Source organism: Gobius niger (assembly GCF_951799975.1).
Source record: "Gobius niger genome assembly, chromosome: 1".
NCBI classification, from domain to species: domain Eukaryota; kingdom Metazoa; phylum Chordata; class Actinopteri; order Gobiiformes; family Gobiidae; genus Gobius; species Gobius niger.
The window spans coordinates 17,074,177-17,089,138 of NC_136852.1; the positions used below are offsets into that span (position 1 = coordinate 17,074,177).

The 14,962-nt window shown below is 40.0% G+C and overlaps 3 protein-coding genes across 4 annotated transcripts; all 3 read left to right on the forward strand.

Annotated features, from left to right (window-relative positions):
- The first annotated feature begins 741 nt into the window (after positions 1-741).
- Positions 742-1,673, forward strand: LOC306967001 (ADP-ribosylation factor-like protein 14). Its single transcript, XM_079561865.1, has 2 exons — positions 742-1,260; positions 1,330-1,673. Exons 1-2 carry the CDS (start codon positions 946-948, stop codon positions 1,651-1,653), a joined length of 639 nt encoding a protein of 212 aa, XP_079417991.1. The 5' UTR covers positions 742-945; the 3' UTR covers positions 1,654-1,673.
- Positions 1,674-4,069: 2,396 nt separating this feature from the next.
- On the forward strand, positions 4,070-11,403 carry kpna4 (karyopherin alpha 4 (importin alpha 3)). The gene is made up of 17 exons (XM_079560353.1): positions 4,070-4,287; positions 5,301-5,345; positions 5,414-5,503; positions 6,495-6,524; positions 6,623-6,675; positions 6,863-6,958; positions 7,038-7,123; positions 7,371-7,457; positions 7,556-7,725; positions 7,802-7,846; positions 7,922-8,053; positions 8,150-8,278; positions 8,813-8,917; positions 9,001-9,072; positions 9,147-9,309; positions 9,390-9,484; positions 9,554-11,403. The coding sequence occupies exons 1-17, from the start codon at positions 4,219-4,221 to the stop codon at positions 9,647-9,649; spliced, it is 1,563 nt and encodes a 520-aa protein (XP_079416479.1). The 5' UTR covers positions 4,070-4,218; the 3' UTR covers positions 9,650-11,403.
- trim59 (tripartite motif containing 59) lies at positions 9,554-14,859 on the forward strand. 2 transcript variants are annotated; one of them, XM_079560365.1, is made up of 5 exons: positions 9,554-9,661; positions 13,181-13,528; positions 13,640-13,858; positions 13,934-14,143; positions 14,244-14,859. In XM_079560365.1, the coding sequence occupies exons 2-5, from the start codon at positions 13,274-13,276 to the stop codon at positions 14,811-14,813; spliced, it is 1,254 nt and encodes a 417-aa protein (XP_079416491.1). In that variant the 5' UTR covers positions 9,554-9,661; positions 13,181-13,273; the 3' UTR covers positions 14,814-14,859. The 2 variants fall into 2 exon arrangements, with proteins under 2 accessions (XP_079416491.1, XP_079416492.1); XM_079560366.1 differs by lacking the exon at positions 9,554-9,661 and adding an exon at positions 11,863-12,212.
- The last annotated feature ends 103 nt before the right edge of the window (positions 14,860-14,962 follow it).

Sequence of the window (14,962 nt, forward strand, 5' to 3'; positions counted from 1 at the left end):
GTTTTTGTTTCCTTTATACATAGAATATATATTATACTCATGTACTGTACGCGTTTGTTATAAAAGTCACATTTTAAATCTGCAGTGGGCTTCTAGTGCACGATACAGCCAGAAGAGGTTTGGACTCCGTTACATTTACTTGGACTCAGTATGGACTGAGTAACTGAAGTAACTGTACTGGTTCTTCTTGGTGTTATATTTTTTACTTTTACTTCAGTAAAAAATATCATGAAGTAATAGTAAAACACTTCAACACTTCCACTGAGAGCAAATCTGTAAGTGACATAAACCTTAGACGATAATAAGTAACATTACAATTAAACTCCAAGCAATTGTATCTTATTTCAAGAATGATCTTTTTCATTTTATGGGTATGGACTAGTCTTTAGGAATATCAGACTTCACATTATTTCATGTTTTGTCATAAATCTGATTTTTATGCTAAAACGATTACTCAGTACTCAAGTAGTATTTTCATCAAGTACTTTTTTTCTTTAAATAATTTAGCTACTCTATCCACCTCTGCAGACAGCTAAACTATGTCACTGACAAATACACTAGTAGGCCTACCTTTTACAGTAGAACACAAGATTACACTATTGAAGACTAAAATGGGTACTACATCAGAGCTGGTTTTGTTCAAAGACTAAATTACTTGGTTGTTTGATGTTTAATTTAATGAATACAAGCTAACAAGTATTTCCCATAAACATTATGTCATTACACTGGATTCCGTTCAGTAGTAGACCGTATTCTTGTCATCAGATACAATGGGTGGCTTCCTGGGAACATGAAGATCTGCAGCAGGTGTCCCTTCCCTGTCCTTGTATTAAAAATAGACATTTGGGGCGCTCCAATCAGCAGAGGGGTAGACTCTTCTTGCATATAGAGATACACTGAGCAGGTCAGAAGTATTAGCTTCTTGTTTACTCGGAAGAGGCAAAAATGGGAACTCACAGCTCCAAGCCTCAGAAGCAGACACATGTATTGATGTTAGGACTGGATGGTTCAGGAAAGACCACCCTGTTGTACAAACTCAAATACAACGAAAATGTGTGGACGGTGCAGACTGTGGGCTTTAACGTGGAGAGCCTGGACACAGATAGGGGCAGCATGGGACTTACTCTGTGGGATATCGGTGGCCAGAGGAAGATGAGAACTTACTGGAAACATTTCTACACTGATGCACATGGGGTTCTCTTTGTGGTGGACAGTTGGGACCAAAAACGATTGGAGGAGGCTCGTAAGGAACTTCGCCGGGTAACTACAAAGCAACAAACAGCAAGTTAGCATTAATGGCAGAGTAATCATATGTTGTTTCTTCTAAAGGCCCTACATTATGAGAGTCTGAGAGGCATTCCATTGGTGGTCCTTGCCAATAAGCAGGACCTTGCAGGAGCATTGAGTGCAGGAGCCCTGTGTGAAAAGCTTGACCTCCGAAGAGTGTGTGAGGGCAGAGCCTGGTTTATTCAGCCTTGTTCAGCTGCCACTGGCATGGGACTCCAAGAAGGATTCAAAAAAATGATCTATCTAATGAAGACCCCCCTGCGGCGGACTAAAGAGGACATTAAGATCAAGATTCGGCTAAATTGCCTCACTTTGGCCACACTTAAGAGAACTTTGATGTGTGGACATACACGGGAACAGAGTTAACCTGATATAACAAGGAAGCAATCAGGAAAACCCAATGTATCATTTTGGTTTTCAATGTTGCCAATTCCAGAATGGTAGATGAACTATGGGACACCAATATTATTCCAAATGATTACAGCATGCATGTAATCATTTGCTTCAAATATGCAACCCCCTTTTTGATTGAGTGTCATTTGTCTTTCTAAGTGAAACACTCACTGTTTATATGTTTTTTTAACCTTACACACAAACAGCCATGTCAGTTCATTTGGTTGGGTTGTATTGAGTCTACTACAAGCCACTATGACATCAACAGCTTAAACAAATGATGTGATGGATACATGTTGCTCAGACGTTTCAACACACTGGAGTATGAATCCAAAAACGTACGTGAGCACATTAGTTGGCATGAGCAAGTGACACATGTCCATGTCTGTGTTTTGACAGTGATTGAAATAGGCTCACTTCTTTTCTTTTTTAAAACAAGTACAGAAACAGGACTTAGAATTTACGCACACCAGATGAAAATTCTTCATCTAAATGCTGACAAAAAACAAAAACAAAACACCCAATAGTTAACAAAGCAGAATATGCACACAATAGGGGGCCAGCAGAGGGAGGGAAAGGGAGACAACCGGATGAAACAGTCTTTCAGTCAGTTGGACCTGTCACTGTTTGAAACTCCGCAGTCATTTCTCTGAGGCAGGACTGAAGCATGTATCTCCTTTTGAGATAATCCTGTTTACTCTGCTGCAGTAAAGCCGGACAAATGGGCCCTGTCCAGATCATTGTTTAGCCAAAAATTCAGGCTCTCCATTCCAGTAATACACCCTAAAACCTTCAGATGCACAAAACACCACTATTCACTAGAAAAAGGAAATGAAGAGACACAGAAGCACCTTAGTTTTGGCAGAGAGACACCTCTTCATGTGCATGTAACGGCATTGGAAAAATAATAATGCACTTCATGTAAAAAGTAAAAGTTGTTCACATAGAGCTTGTGTAGAAAAAGTTAAACGTGTATTACTTTATGAAGAATTGTGTGTCGACAAACTAACAGAATTTCAGGCACTCTCATGTTTCTGAATAAGCGTTATATTTCTACAAAGAGTAAATTGAAAAATAAATTGTTTTCAACGTCAATAATCATTTTAAATACATGGTCCTTGTGTAATTTAACAGTTTTAAAATGTATGTACTGCATCTCTGGTTGTGTAAGTAATATGTCACTGCTCCAAGACAGGGATTTTTATGAGTCTCCATGAGGGCTCGTAGAAATACCATAGTATCTCATAGGATTAACCATTGTTGCTTTTATGGGTTTTTTTCAGTTGTAATTTTGTATTTCTACTAGAAATTCAGTTGGATTGTGAAATAATCTAAGATGCTAATAAGATTCCCATGCAGTCATATGGACAAGTGGTTCTTGTATTTGAGCTTCTCCAAGGTGATACTCAGGGTCATCTACAATTTTAAGACTTTGTTCATTTTAATTAGAGATCATTTGATTTATGCTTTAGTAATATGTTAAAGCTAGGTGTTTTAGGTAGACATGGTTTAGACTTAATTTAGTCCTATTTGTAGACCCTTTAAGACCAGTTTCTTCTGATTTTATTTTTATTTTTGGCTTGGTGAACTGCAGTGCAGCGTAAGTGCTTCCACAGCTAGAAGGTCCCAGGTTTGGTCCCTGGCGGTTGTTGGAGAGGCCGATGGCACAGATTTGCAATATAGCTTACCACCACCAAGTGTGAAATTAATGAATAATGACTACAGTTTACAAGTGTAAAATTATTACTGTAAAAACAAACATTTTATGAGGTGATACGTGGTGTGAAAAGTTTGAGAACCATTAATTTGATGAGGTATAGGCTACACTGATTTATGTAGACTATAAATTCTTGCTGGATTTGGAACATTATTGGAACTTGTTAAGATTATTTAATACTATTTTCTGGAAATAGAGCTTCTTAAACAGGCCCACAATAGGCATGCACATTGCTGCAGTTATATTTACTGGCTTATCAGAAGCAATGATTTACAATACTATACAAAACTAAACAATGATTCATTTATCAACATTGTGTCTAAAAAGCTGTAATGTTTAAAAAAATATATATATATATAGAATACAAACTTTACAAATATAAATAGTGACCCCAAATCACTCCTGTTACTACTACTATTCAAATTATGTGAGATAGGCTCGATGTATTTGGTTGGAGTTGTCACAGATTGGTGCCATCTACCTGGTCTGATTTAAATTTTAATCCTGTAAAAGTCTGAGAAGGACCTTATTTGGCCTCTGGACCACCAGCCCAAAGGTGGATGCTGGACGCACATACGAAGCCACGGACAGACGTGATCTGGGAAACCAATGGGAGCTAAGGGGAATTCCCCACCCTTCCTTCCTCTACGCCAGAGCGGCCCGTCCCCCTCCTCCTCCTCCTCCACCACCCGGCATTCCCAGTATGCACTGCGGACACGGCAGCAGAAAATAGTACGCTAGCGAAAACCGACAGAGAAGTGAAAAGGCTAGCTTACCACCTAAGTATACGACTTACGTTGCAATAAAACACGACTGCGAATATGGCTGACAACGAGAAGCTAGACAACCAGCGGCTGAAGAATTTCAAGAACAAGGGTAGAGATTTGGAGGTAAATTTTGGCGAGGATCTCCCTTCACCGCGGTGCAGGTTTTGCTGGCGGCAGTTCGCATTCACTGTGACGTCGTTATAATTTCCACTACTAAGAATTGAATATGCCTTCCTTAACTATTGCCTCAATGCATTGCCCATTCAATACACAATGGTTTGTTTTTTTATGATTTATAAGAGATGATTAGGTTCTTAAAACATGTTAGAGAGGCTAACCTGGGGGCGCCTGTGGACATTAGCTTAACAGCTAGCTTCATGTTGTAGTGCTAAACAGGCCCACAGGGAAAAGCTAACTTTAGATAATCATTCACCATAAAGATTTTGCCGCAATTCGACAACTTAGTCAACCAATTGGCTCTAAAGGTTCGTTATACACATTTACAGTTGTATATCTGTTACTCAAGATGTCCATTGGTTGTTATTTGACGTCAGTTGCACAGTTAAATCCGTGTTATTTTGATACAAGAGTTAGCCACCTAGCTGCTTGTTAACGTTAGCTGCTTGGTCCTGATGGCTGCAGTTGCACCCATCCCCCGTCTTTATAGCCATTAGCAAAAACGAAAATGACGCGATGAACAATGCAGAAAATCGTTCAAACATTTACTTTTATGGTCTATAATAATTTGGAAGAAATACAAGATTTGACATTTCCTAGCGTCTGTTTCTACCACGTTGCCACGCGTGGGAAGCTTCCACATTAGGACAGACAAACGCTTAAGCTGTCTTTTACGTCTGATGATCTATCCGCAGAATAAACGTGTGCAAAGCTTTGCGCTCTGTTGGCACGCATTGTTCAAGATAGATAGTTGATTATTTCTTTTTCGCATACGCGAACGTGTAGGCAGACATCCGGTCTACTGAAGCAATCCAACTAGTACCAAATAACTTCGCCTACGCCTAGAAAACTGTCAAAGTTTGAAAGTTTGCATCATCAAGCTCATAAACGAAAAATGTCACATGCATCTATTGAAACAATATTGCTTGCATGCATTCAACATTGTATTTTCTCTACAGAGTATGAGAAGACAGAGGACTGAAGTAGTTGTTGAACTCCGAAAGGTGGGTGATTTCTGTTTGCAGTTATTCATGAATAATCACTCATTAACCATCCTTATTAATCCTCACAGAACAAAAGAGATGAGCATCTTTTGAAGAGAAGAAATGTACCTCATGAAGAGATGTGTGAGGATTCTGATGTTGATGGCGATTTCAGATCGGTATGATTGCATGAAAGACATAATTGAGTCGTATTTCCTTTTCATATTCCTTACCAGCACTTGGTTTTATGCTATATTTTTATTTTTTGTGTAAGATGCCCTCACACTAGCAGTTAGCTCACACCTCTTATCTTTCTCGGTGCCAGATGGTAACGCCAAAAGTGTGCACACGCATGTCTAATATTAAGAAATAGTTGCCTGGCCAGCTACACTACACTTTTCCAATCCTTTACAAAGACACTGAAAGCAATAGCAGCCGGCTGACCAGTCTATATACATATAATTAATATACTGTGAAATAATTTTACATTTGTTTAGAAAGTCTTGATGCGCTTTAATTAAGCCTTCATCAATTTCTTTATTTTTTTCAATTGTAAAATGTGGCGCATAATGCAACTTTTAATATATTAAACTAAGTAACACTTACATGAATCACTGTAAATGTCAGCTTCAGTGAAAGAAATGGCGGCTAAGTGAGACTTACTGACTTAAATTTATGTATGCAGTAATTTCCACGTGCTTGTTGAGAACTGCAGGAGAAAAATAAGTTAGAACCAGCTTGACAGGTTTTTGAATCACTGTAATGCTGGAATGTTACGCTGGAACAACACAGCTTAGATCAAAGGTGTAATTCTTGTGCAGTAGAAAAATGATTCAGTCAATCTCAACACGAAGAGTTTATTCTTTATTCTTTATTAGGATCCCCATTAGCGCTCACAAGTGGTTGCTAGTCTTCCTGGGGTCCTCCTGACACAATATAAAATTACAAAACAGTTAAAATAGAATACATGAATGTTACACATTTCATATAATCATTCATCAGTTTTAAAACCTAATGCCAGGCACCACCTCTAGACAGATTTAGGACTATTTATTTGTGCATACAGACATGCACAACATGTTTGTGGTATTTATGGATTACAATATGAAAATGTTTCTTTGAAAACGTATTCTTCCTGGTATATTAAAAGTTGTATTGTCTTGTTTTTAGCAAAACGCCTCACTTGAAGCAATAGTGGAGGTAAGTTTGGACTTACTTGGGACCATTGTCATTATCTCTAGTATAACATGATCTAGAACAAGGATTCATATAAGTGTAACATGCTTTTTGTTTTATAGAATGCGAACAGCAATAACCAGGGCATCCAGCTGAGTGCTGTTCAGGCGGCCAGGTAACATCCGGCACATTTGGCTTTCCTGATTAATCCAGTTTGCATTAAATTTACAGATTATGAATTTAATACTTAGAAGTGCAGTATGGGCAGGTTTTGATGCAGAAAAGCTTTTGACTTTGTCCACTGATAATTGTGTAGTTCACAGGATTTATAACACGATATCTTTTTTAAATTTCATTTTCAGGAAGTTGTTGTCCAGTGATCGTAACCCTCCGATTGACGACCTGCTAAAGTCTGGGATTCTTCCCATACTTGTGCGTTGTCTGGATAGAGATGACAAGTAAGCCATATAGCGTCAGACTGAGTATTTTCTGCATTTTTCCTGCTAGTTAACGCTCGGTGTAAATCTTCTTCTCCAGCCCATCACTTCAGTTTGAGGCTGCCTGGGCTCTCACAAATATTGCATCAGGAACCTCAGAACAAACTCAAGCAGTGGTTCAAGCTAGTAAGTATACATTGCTTTACACATTATATTTTTACACATGCGTCAGTTTTTACAGATATTTTAACGCAGAGTTAAACTGAAGTAGGAAGCGAAAGGAAGGACTGATCTTTTGCAAAAAAAAAAATCTTTGTCAGTTAATGATTAAGAGATAGTTGAAGACTTTATGGATGTCACATTTGGAGAAATCTCCCTTTTGTTTGCTGTTATGTATTAAATGATGAGACTTAATGTTTCTATTTTTTATTAGATGCTGTGCCGCGCTTCCTGAGACTACTGAAGTCTACCCATCAGAATGTGTGTGAACAGGCAGTTTGGGCATTAGGCAACATCATTGGTAAGTTTTTAGCAAATGCATAATATTTTGGCATGCCATACAGTTGCATGCCAAAATGCAACTGTATGGCAAGTGGCTCAAGTGTTGTTTTTTCTTAGGTGATGGCCCTCATTGCAGAGACTATGTTATTGACTTGGGAGTAGTGGAGCCACTGCTGTTATTCATAAGTCGCTCTATTCCCATCACCTTCCTTCGCAATGTGACTTGGGTTATGGTAAATCTGTGCCGCCATAAGGACCCCCCACCATCTATGGAGACCATCCAACAGGTATGCATGTTTGATAGCTAGTTTATTACAAAAGTACACACAGTTCCGTTTTTATTGCTGGCTTTTGTACTTCCAGATTCTACCAGCCCTGCTTCATTTAATTCACTACTCTGATGTCAGCGTAAGTATGCTTGAATTCAGAGATTTCTTTCCATCTAGCACATTATCGTTATTAATCAATTGCCCTTTTATTTAGATACTAGTTGACACCGTATGGGCTTTGTCCTACCTAACGGATGCGGGTAATGAGCAAATCCAAATGGTTATTGACTCTGGCATTGTGCCTTTCTTGGTCCCTCTGCTCAGTCATAAGGAGGTCAAAGTTCAGGTAAGAAAAAGCCTTTGGTTGCTGGATTTGCCTATAGTCTTCATTTGTTTTTCTTAAGAGTTTTGATGTGACAATGTATCTGTGTTTTTCTAACAGACTGCGGCTCTCAGAGCAGTGGGAAATATCGTGACCGGAACAGATGAACAGACCCAAGTTGTGCTCAACTGTCTAGCTCTGAATCACTTTCCAGCCCTTCTCACTCACCCAAAAGAGAAAATCAACAAGGTAATGTGTTCTCTGTGACATACATTTTTATCACAAAATACTTCTCTGGACATGATGAAATCAGAGGCTTGGTGCTGGAGTGATTGTAGTGTGAAAGCTGTAGTATAGGGAAATCTCTGCGAGAAGAAAGAAGAGGATGATGATGAAGAGGAGCACGGTTGTAGCTGGATAGATAAGAGATGGGTTGAGTGAAAATCTGAATGTGTGTTTCAAGTGGTTGGTGGCCTAAGGGTGCCAAGACTGTCAGTCTTTGCTGATAAAGGAGTGCATCTGAGATCTGTCATATGAAAATGAGGCTCTTATTGACAGAAACGATGATTATAGCCTCTACTTCACCCATGCCCCTCCCACAGCACTGTCTCTATCTTAGAGGATACTTTATGTGGTCCTCTGAGTTCTGATCCAATAAACAAACAAACAAACACTAACCTGTATTTAAATATGTTACGATATATTGTAATTGTGTTATCGGTCTTCAGTATTTTAGCACTTGTCCAATGTAACAAACTGTCAACTTATCATTGTGCCCTGTAGGAGGCAGTGTGGTTCCTGTCAAACATAACTGCTGGAAACCAGCAGCAGGTACAGGCAGTCATTGATGCCAAGCTCGTTCCTATGATCATCCATCTACTTGACAAGGTTTGTCTATTTAAGTGTGAAATGTTTGATAAATATAGAAAATTAAAAAACAATAATTGTATTTTTTTCTTTCTATTTTCTAGGGTGATTTTGGAACTCAAAAAGAAGCAGCTTGGGCTATAAGCAACCTGACAATTAGTGGTCGAAAAGATCAGGTATGCCCTCACCACTGCAAAGTCTTATCTATGCATTGCTACAAAAATAACAATTGTGGAATGGTTGTCAATAGGTGGCGCACTTGATTGATGAGCGAGTAATCCCACCGTTCTGCAACTTGCTAACAGTCAAGGATGCCCAGGTTGTGCAGGTAGTGCTTGATGGGCTAAGCAACATTTTGAAAATGTTTGATGATGAGGCAGAGACTATTGCTGGTCTCATTGAGGAATGTGGAGGTAAATTAGTTGTTTCCCTGAAATATACCTATACAATACAATATTGTTTGGAAATAAATCTTGTTCTTTTCTTTGGTCAGGTTTGGCCAAAGTGGAGGCACTGCAGAATCATGAAAATGAAGATATCTACAAATTGGCATATGAAATTATTGACCAGTTTTTCTCATCCGACGATGTAAGTTTGAAAATACAATATGGTGGTGATAAACTTTTGCAGAAAACTTAGATTTCTGATTATGTGTAGATTGACGAAGATGCCAGCCTGGTTCCAGAAGCCATCCAAGGTGGAACCTATGGCTTCAACTCTGCCAACGTGCCAGCTGAGGGATTCCAGTTCTAGAAGGCATCTGGGGTATTCTGGAGTTTTGTTCACGATGCAGCACTCTGTTCAACATAAAAATGAGAGAAAGAGAGAGTGTGAGAAATTTGATCCATTGTGCTTGGCTCGTGGGATCTATGGCTGCATACTGAAAGGAAATGTATGGATTTCATTTGGCATTCCCGAGGAACCAGCCCAAATGAAGTCTGAGATGGCGAGTGGGTGCGAATGAGAATGAGTGGCTACATGTTGCTAAAAAGCAAAACATCTACATTGAATGCTTTGAGAGACATGCTGATACAACCTCTGTTATTGGAGCAGCTGTCACTGGAAATCTACGTCAAATGAAATGGAAAAAAACTCCTATCAGGGAGAACTGTGAACATTCACTCATAGAAATCAAGAGTTCTTGAAATATATCAATACAAGAAAATGGAAAGATGAAAATGACACACTGAGATGAACCATGAACAATTCACAATTCTGCGGTCCTCCGACTATTGAGGGCTTAATGTGCCCCTTCCCCAATCGGCCACGCTATCGACACGTGTGTGAATGGACCCATTGTGTACGAATGTCTGGACTCAATGATGAGGAGCCAGGTTCATCTCCTCCAACAAAATGCTCTAAACGGGTGAAGTCCTCTCCCCACAAGGGTCAAGCCAAAAGTCCGGCTGCGCAAGTCGCGTGTGCAAGTATGGACGGATGAGTAGTGTGTGCTTGGCTGCGTGCGTGACTGGGGAAAATGCAAGGATGGTGAAAACGCATGCAAAGAGAAGAATGAAAGAAGTCAAAAGAAGAGTAACAAAAAGGATTCATTAATTTGGTTGGAGAAAGGTTTTGGACACAATTCTGCTTTGGATAGAGGCTGATCTCGAGCCCTTTATAGCACGAACATTGGTTATTGGAAAAAGAAATCATTGTCATTTTTTTTGTTGTGTTGAAATATAAGTTAGTATTAATGACACTGGACATGAAGCAGCAGTGCATTTTATCAAGATGCATTTGGTGGCTTTTTGGGGTCTTGTTTTGCCTCCAGTGTATTCCTTTTTATTAGATTTTTATTTTCTGCTTTTATTTTGCTTCTGTAAAGATGATTGGCAGAGATACTATACCACAGTCATAAATAAGACACCAACATGGGCTTGATGCTGTGAAACTTTGTCTCACTATAATATAACTCGCTATAAGTAACCAATAGATCTGTTCCCATATTACGTCTTCAGTTTGCAAAGTCACAGTAATGGTGCCATAGCCTTGACTTGTCACTAAGGGAGAAAAGAACAAGGGCCATTTAATGTAGGATTGTGCATCATAACCTTTGCATGGACTATAGCACAGTTATTTTAGGATATATTAGTTTCCTTAGGCTGTGGATACAGTAACTTTTATTTTAAGTAAACTGTGCTTAAATGTTACATGTTGATCCTTTCCCTTGTTCCTCACCCAGTGTCCAGTTCGCTGAATCAGATGTGATTTGGCACATGCATTGCAAAGTGAGGCCTGAAGTCTATATGGTTGGTTGGGTGCTTAGATTTGTCAACAGCCCACATTATGCACCACTTTTGACCACAAACTATGATTTCTAAAGAAATCCATGGATGCTTTTAGTGACAAAACCCCAACCTTTCCCCCCCCCCCAAGGACAGAAGTTTAGATGACTGCCTCTTTCCAGACTTAAGGGGAGTTTGAACTTCTATTACTAATGTTAAAACATTTCCCAAATTTAAGACTGGAGTTAAATGGGTTCTCCATATAATAAACCTGTTAACAACTTTGCTGTACCTTTTATTTCCCCAAATAATATATTTCTCAGCTAGTCTCAAATGCCTATCTCCTTTTCTTTTCTAAAAGCTGTAGACTATTACAGATTGACTTAAGCTTGGGGTTAGTTTGCAGTATTCCTTGTCAGCAAAGATGTGGGTTCTAAATAAATTGATGTGGCTTTTCCACTCTTCTATGGGAGATAGACTACAGGCTAGGTTGTATTCGAGAAAAATAAATAGTGAAACCCAAATCGAGAGATTGTGTGCGTGTGCTCTGTTGTGAAGTGGTTTTATTTTTGAATGTGCAATGCCGTATGATTGGCTACTTTTTCGCATGCGCAGTACAGCCAAACATTCAGGAACCTGGGATATAACACATTCAGTCCTCGAATTCAAATAAACTTGGACGAGCTAATCTAGTATAATAGATCAGGGTCAACTACAGACAATATACGTGTTAAAAAAAACGTTTTTATATGTAGTCATGCATGCAAGTTTATCAACTCCGTTGACACAATGCCGTCTTTTTTGGTCTATTTTAAACCTAGTTCAAGGATCTGGTTCTCGGAAAGTCAAACATTTATGAAGTGCAACTTGGTGTGGAACGTTTTGCGAACAAGTGCTAAATCTAACACACGTTAATCGTTCTCAAAACATAGTATCACTAAACTAAAACTAAAAACTCGCACACACATAATAAACGACATCCTTAAGGACACGCGAGTTGTTCACCTTTCCGCAAAGCACTTAAACGCAACACAAACAAAACAGGAAATGAGGTCTGGTCACAGTGTTAGGGCGCACCCAAGGAGTACACGGTGAGTTTTCCCAACGCATTACAGTACTGTTATTCGACAAAAAGAAAAATGTTTTAAGCAGCATATCGATGGAAAGTTAGAGACTCGTAAAGATGAAACACACCTGGGGCGCGGAGAAGTGCGTTTCGCGTTAACCAACACATCAATGTTGTGTAGTAACTTCTCTAAATAGCTTTTTAAAAGTCTATAGGTCAACGGACAACGTTGCTATATATTTAAGTTACGGCGTCCTCAAGGAGCCTTGCTGCCGCTGGCAATAATGGGAGTAGAGAGAGAATGGTGGGTGTTTCTAAACAATGTTTTGGTACAAGGCACCCCATGATGGCAACTGGGCTGGCTGTAACTAGAGGAGGGTAAACAATACATCCACCACATGTAACAGGAGTCACTTTTGTCTGAGGCTCTTGTAGGTTCTAACTACCACCTGGCTGTGGCGCACACCTGGAAGTCGTGACTTAACTTGAGTCTCGCTTAAATGGACTAATGTTATGTCTCAAAAATAGATGTAATACAAAAATATACAAATTATCTTATAAATGAATACTTGCGCTGCAAAGACATGTTGCCTGCAGGAGCCAATCGAAGTTTAGCATTACCAGCAGCGTGAAATGCTCAGTGGGTGCCTTGTATTTGCCAAGTCTATTCTTCGAAGGACTTGAAATTCAAAGTTGAACTGCAGTTTTTTTAAGGGGGAATTAACTTGGACTTGCAAAACAATTACTTTATTAATACTTCATGCTACCTGGACTATTAACTGACATACTCTAACTCTAATCTGTGTCTTGTTATCTGGTTTGCAGCCACTAAAAAGACTTTTGGGGCAGGGGCAATTAAGCTTTTGCTTCTTTATGCCTTTTTCATTTAAAACTTTGAACAATTCTTGTATCTACCCTGGGGGCGTATCTACCCTGTTTGAGATTAACATAACAATAAACTTTTAAACCAAGCTGATGTATTTTGCTGAACAGGGTTCCTGGTGTATTTTCGTCCACTGCACGGTGCTGCCTTCCCCGACCATCTTTTCTCAGCCCCCGTGTTCCAAGTCTGGTCAATCCGCCCTCATGGAGCGCCTGGAGGAGGACCTGACCTGCGCCGTGTGCTATTCTCTGTTCTCAGACCCCAGAGTCCTGCCTTGCTCGCACACATTCTGCAAAACCTGCTTGGACACCTTGCTACAGGTGTCCAGTAACTACAACATCTGGCGCCCACTCCGCCAGCCTCTCAAATGCCCCAGCTGTCGTAACGTGGCGGAGCTTCCCCCTACAGGCACTGGAGCTCTGCCCTGCAACGTGTCACTGAAGGCAATAATTGAGAAAGTAGGAAAGAATCTGTTGTTTCATAACATATTTATTCATTTTTATTCCCTTAAGTTACATTTGGAAGAACATACACAATTTTCTAACCCTTAATTTCTTTTTCTTCATCAGTACCAGAGGGATGGTCAACCTCGCGGGCCGCTCTGTGAGGAGCACCAACAGCAGCCGTTAAATATGTATTGTGTAGAGGACAGGAAACTCATCTGTGGCTTGTGTTTGACTGTTGGACAGCATCAAGGACACCTCATAGATGACCTCCAGGCTGCTTACATTAGAGAGAAGCAGACCCCACAGCTCTTGGCTCAACTTTCTGAGAAGAAATTTTTGCAAGTAAGCACTAAGAGTTTTGAACAATATTTTTGAACTAACAGTTTGATAAAGCCCTCCCAATTTTCACGTTGACAGGTTTGTGAAATTGGGAACGAACTCGAACTGAGAAAAGAGCACTGTGAGGATGAACTCCGGCAGGACCGACAGGAAGTTCTTCAGTTCTTCCAAAAGCTAGAAGCATCACTGGCCAAGAAAAAACTTGCATATATGGATGTCCTAGATAAAATATGCACAGAAGTGGCACATGCATATGACCCACTAATCTACAGAGTGAAGGAGATGCAGGTATGTTGTATGAAGAACATACGTACATAGTAATTGCTTGATATACATTTGGAAATTGTCACATTAAGCACTCTTGTAATGGTACTTCTGGATGGAGCAGGAGGAGCAGCTGGATCTTGTGACTTTGGGCTCAGATGTGGAGGATGAGGATTCAGCGCTGGTGTTCCTGGACAAGGTTCATGTTTTCAAGGAGCGAGTGGAGGAGTTCATCCAAACCCCTTTACCCTCTGTTTTGAGCCTTTCTGTGAGCCCTCGAGCAGCAGACTACTTGCACACACACTGGCCCGCCGTGACCATCAGCAGTCTGGATAAGGCCCCTGTTCCTAAAATATCATGTTGTACAAGATGTCATTCCAAGCAACACTCTGTGCGCCCTACTTCCTGGTTCCATTATGTAGGTCAAGGACTGCTGTTCACGGGTGTGCTGTTCCTGGGACTTCTCATAGCTCTGTGGGGCTTCCCTTTAGAAGGTGAATTGCTTGATTTTTCACCGCTGTCCAGTATTGGTCAAATGGCCCACAGTGTGAGCAGTGAACTTATCACCTCTGTCTGGAGCTCAGCAGAGCTTCTGGTCACACAGGTACAGCAGTCTCATCTGGTCACAAATGGGCATCAGGCCTTCCAGCAGCTTTCTACATTTTTAAGGTCATTAACATGTTGGTTCGAATAGTGCTTTAACAGTAAATTGAAGCACTTTTTGTGCATTTTATTACCAAATAAAGATAACTTTATGCTGTTTGTTTTTTTGGTTACTTTGCGTTTTCAACAAAAAGGAAGTGTTATGGAAGTCTCTGATTCTGATCCGAACTCCCACTTGGA

What these genes read in the sequence shown, in the direction of transcription:
- LOC306967001 (XM_079561865.1), top strand. Translation starts at nt 946, where the DNA reads ATGGGAACTCACAGCTCCAAGCCTCAGAAGCAGACACATGTATTGATG. An exon ending in CTCGTAAGGAACTTCGCCGG is followed by an intron (nt 1,261 to 1,329) that starts GTAACTACAAAG and finishes TTTCTTCTAAAG; the next exon opens with GCCCTACATTATGAGAGTCT.
- kpna4 (XM_079560353.1), top strand. Translation starts at nt 4,219, where the DNA reads ATGGCTGACAACGAGAAGCTAGACAACCAGCGGCTGAAGAATTTCAAG. An exon ending in TAGTTGTTGAACTCCGAAAG is followed by an intron (nt 5,346 to 5,413) that starts GTGGGTGATTTC and finishes TAATCCTCACAG; the next exon opens with AACAAAAGAGATGAGCATCT. An exon ending in TTCACTACTCTGATGTCAGC is followed by an intron (nt 7,847 to 7,921) that starts GTAAGTATGCTT and finishes CCTTTTATTTAG; the next exon opens with ATACTAGTTGACACCGTATG.
- trim59 (XM_079560365.1), top strand. Translation starts at nt 13,274, where the DNA reads ATGGAGCGCCTGGAGGAGGACCTGACCTGCGCCGTGTGCTATTCTCTG. An exon ending in TGAAGGCAATAATTGAGAAA is followed by an intron (nt 13,529 to 13,639) that starts GTAGGAAAGAAT and finishes TTTCTTCATCAG; the next exon opens with TACCAGAGGGATGGTCAACC. An exon ending in CTGAGAAGAAATTTTTGCAA is followed by an intron (nt 13,859 to 13,933) that starts GTAAGCACTAAG and finishes TCACGTTGACAG; the next exon opens with GTTTGTGAAATTGGGAACGA.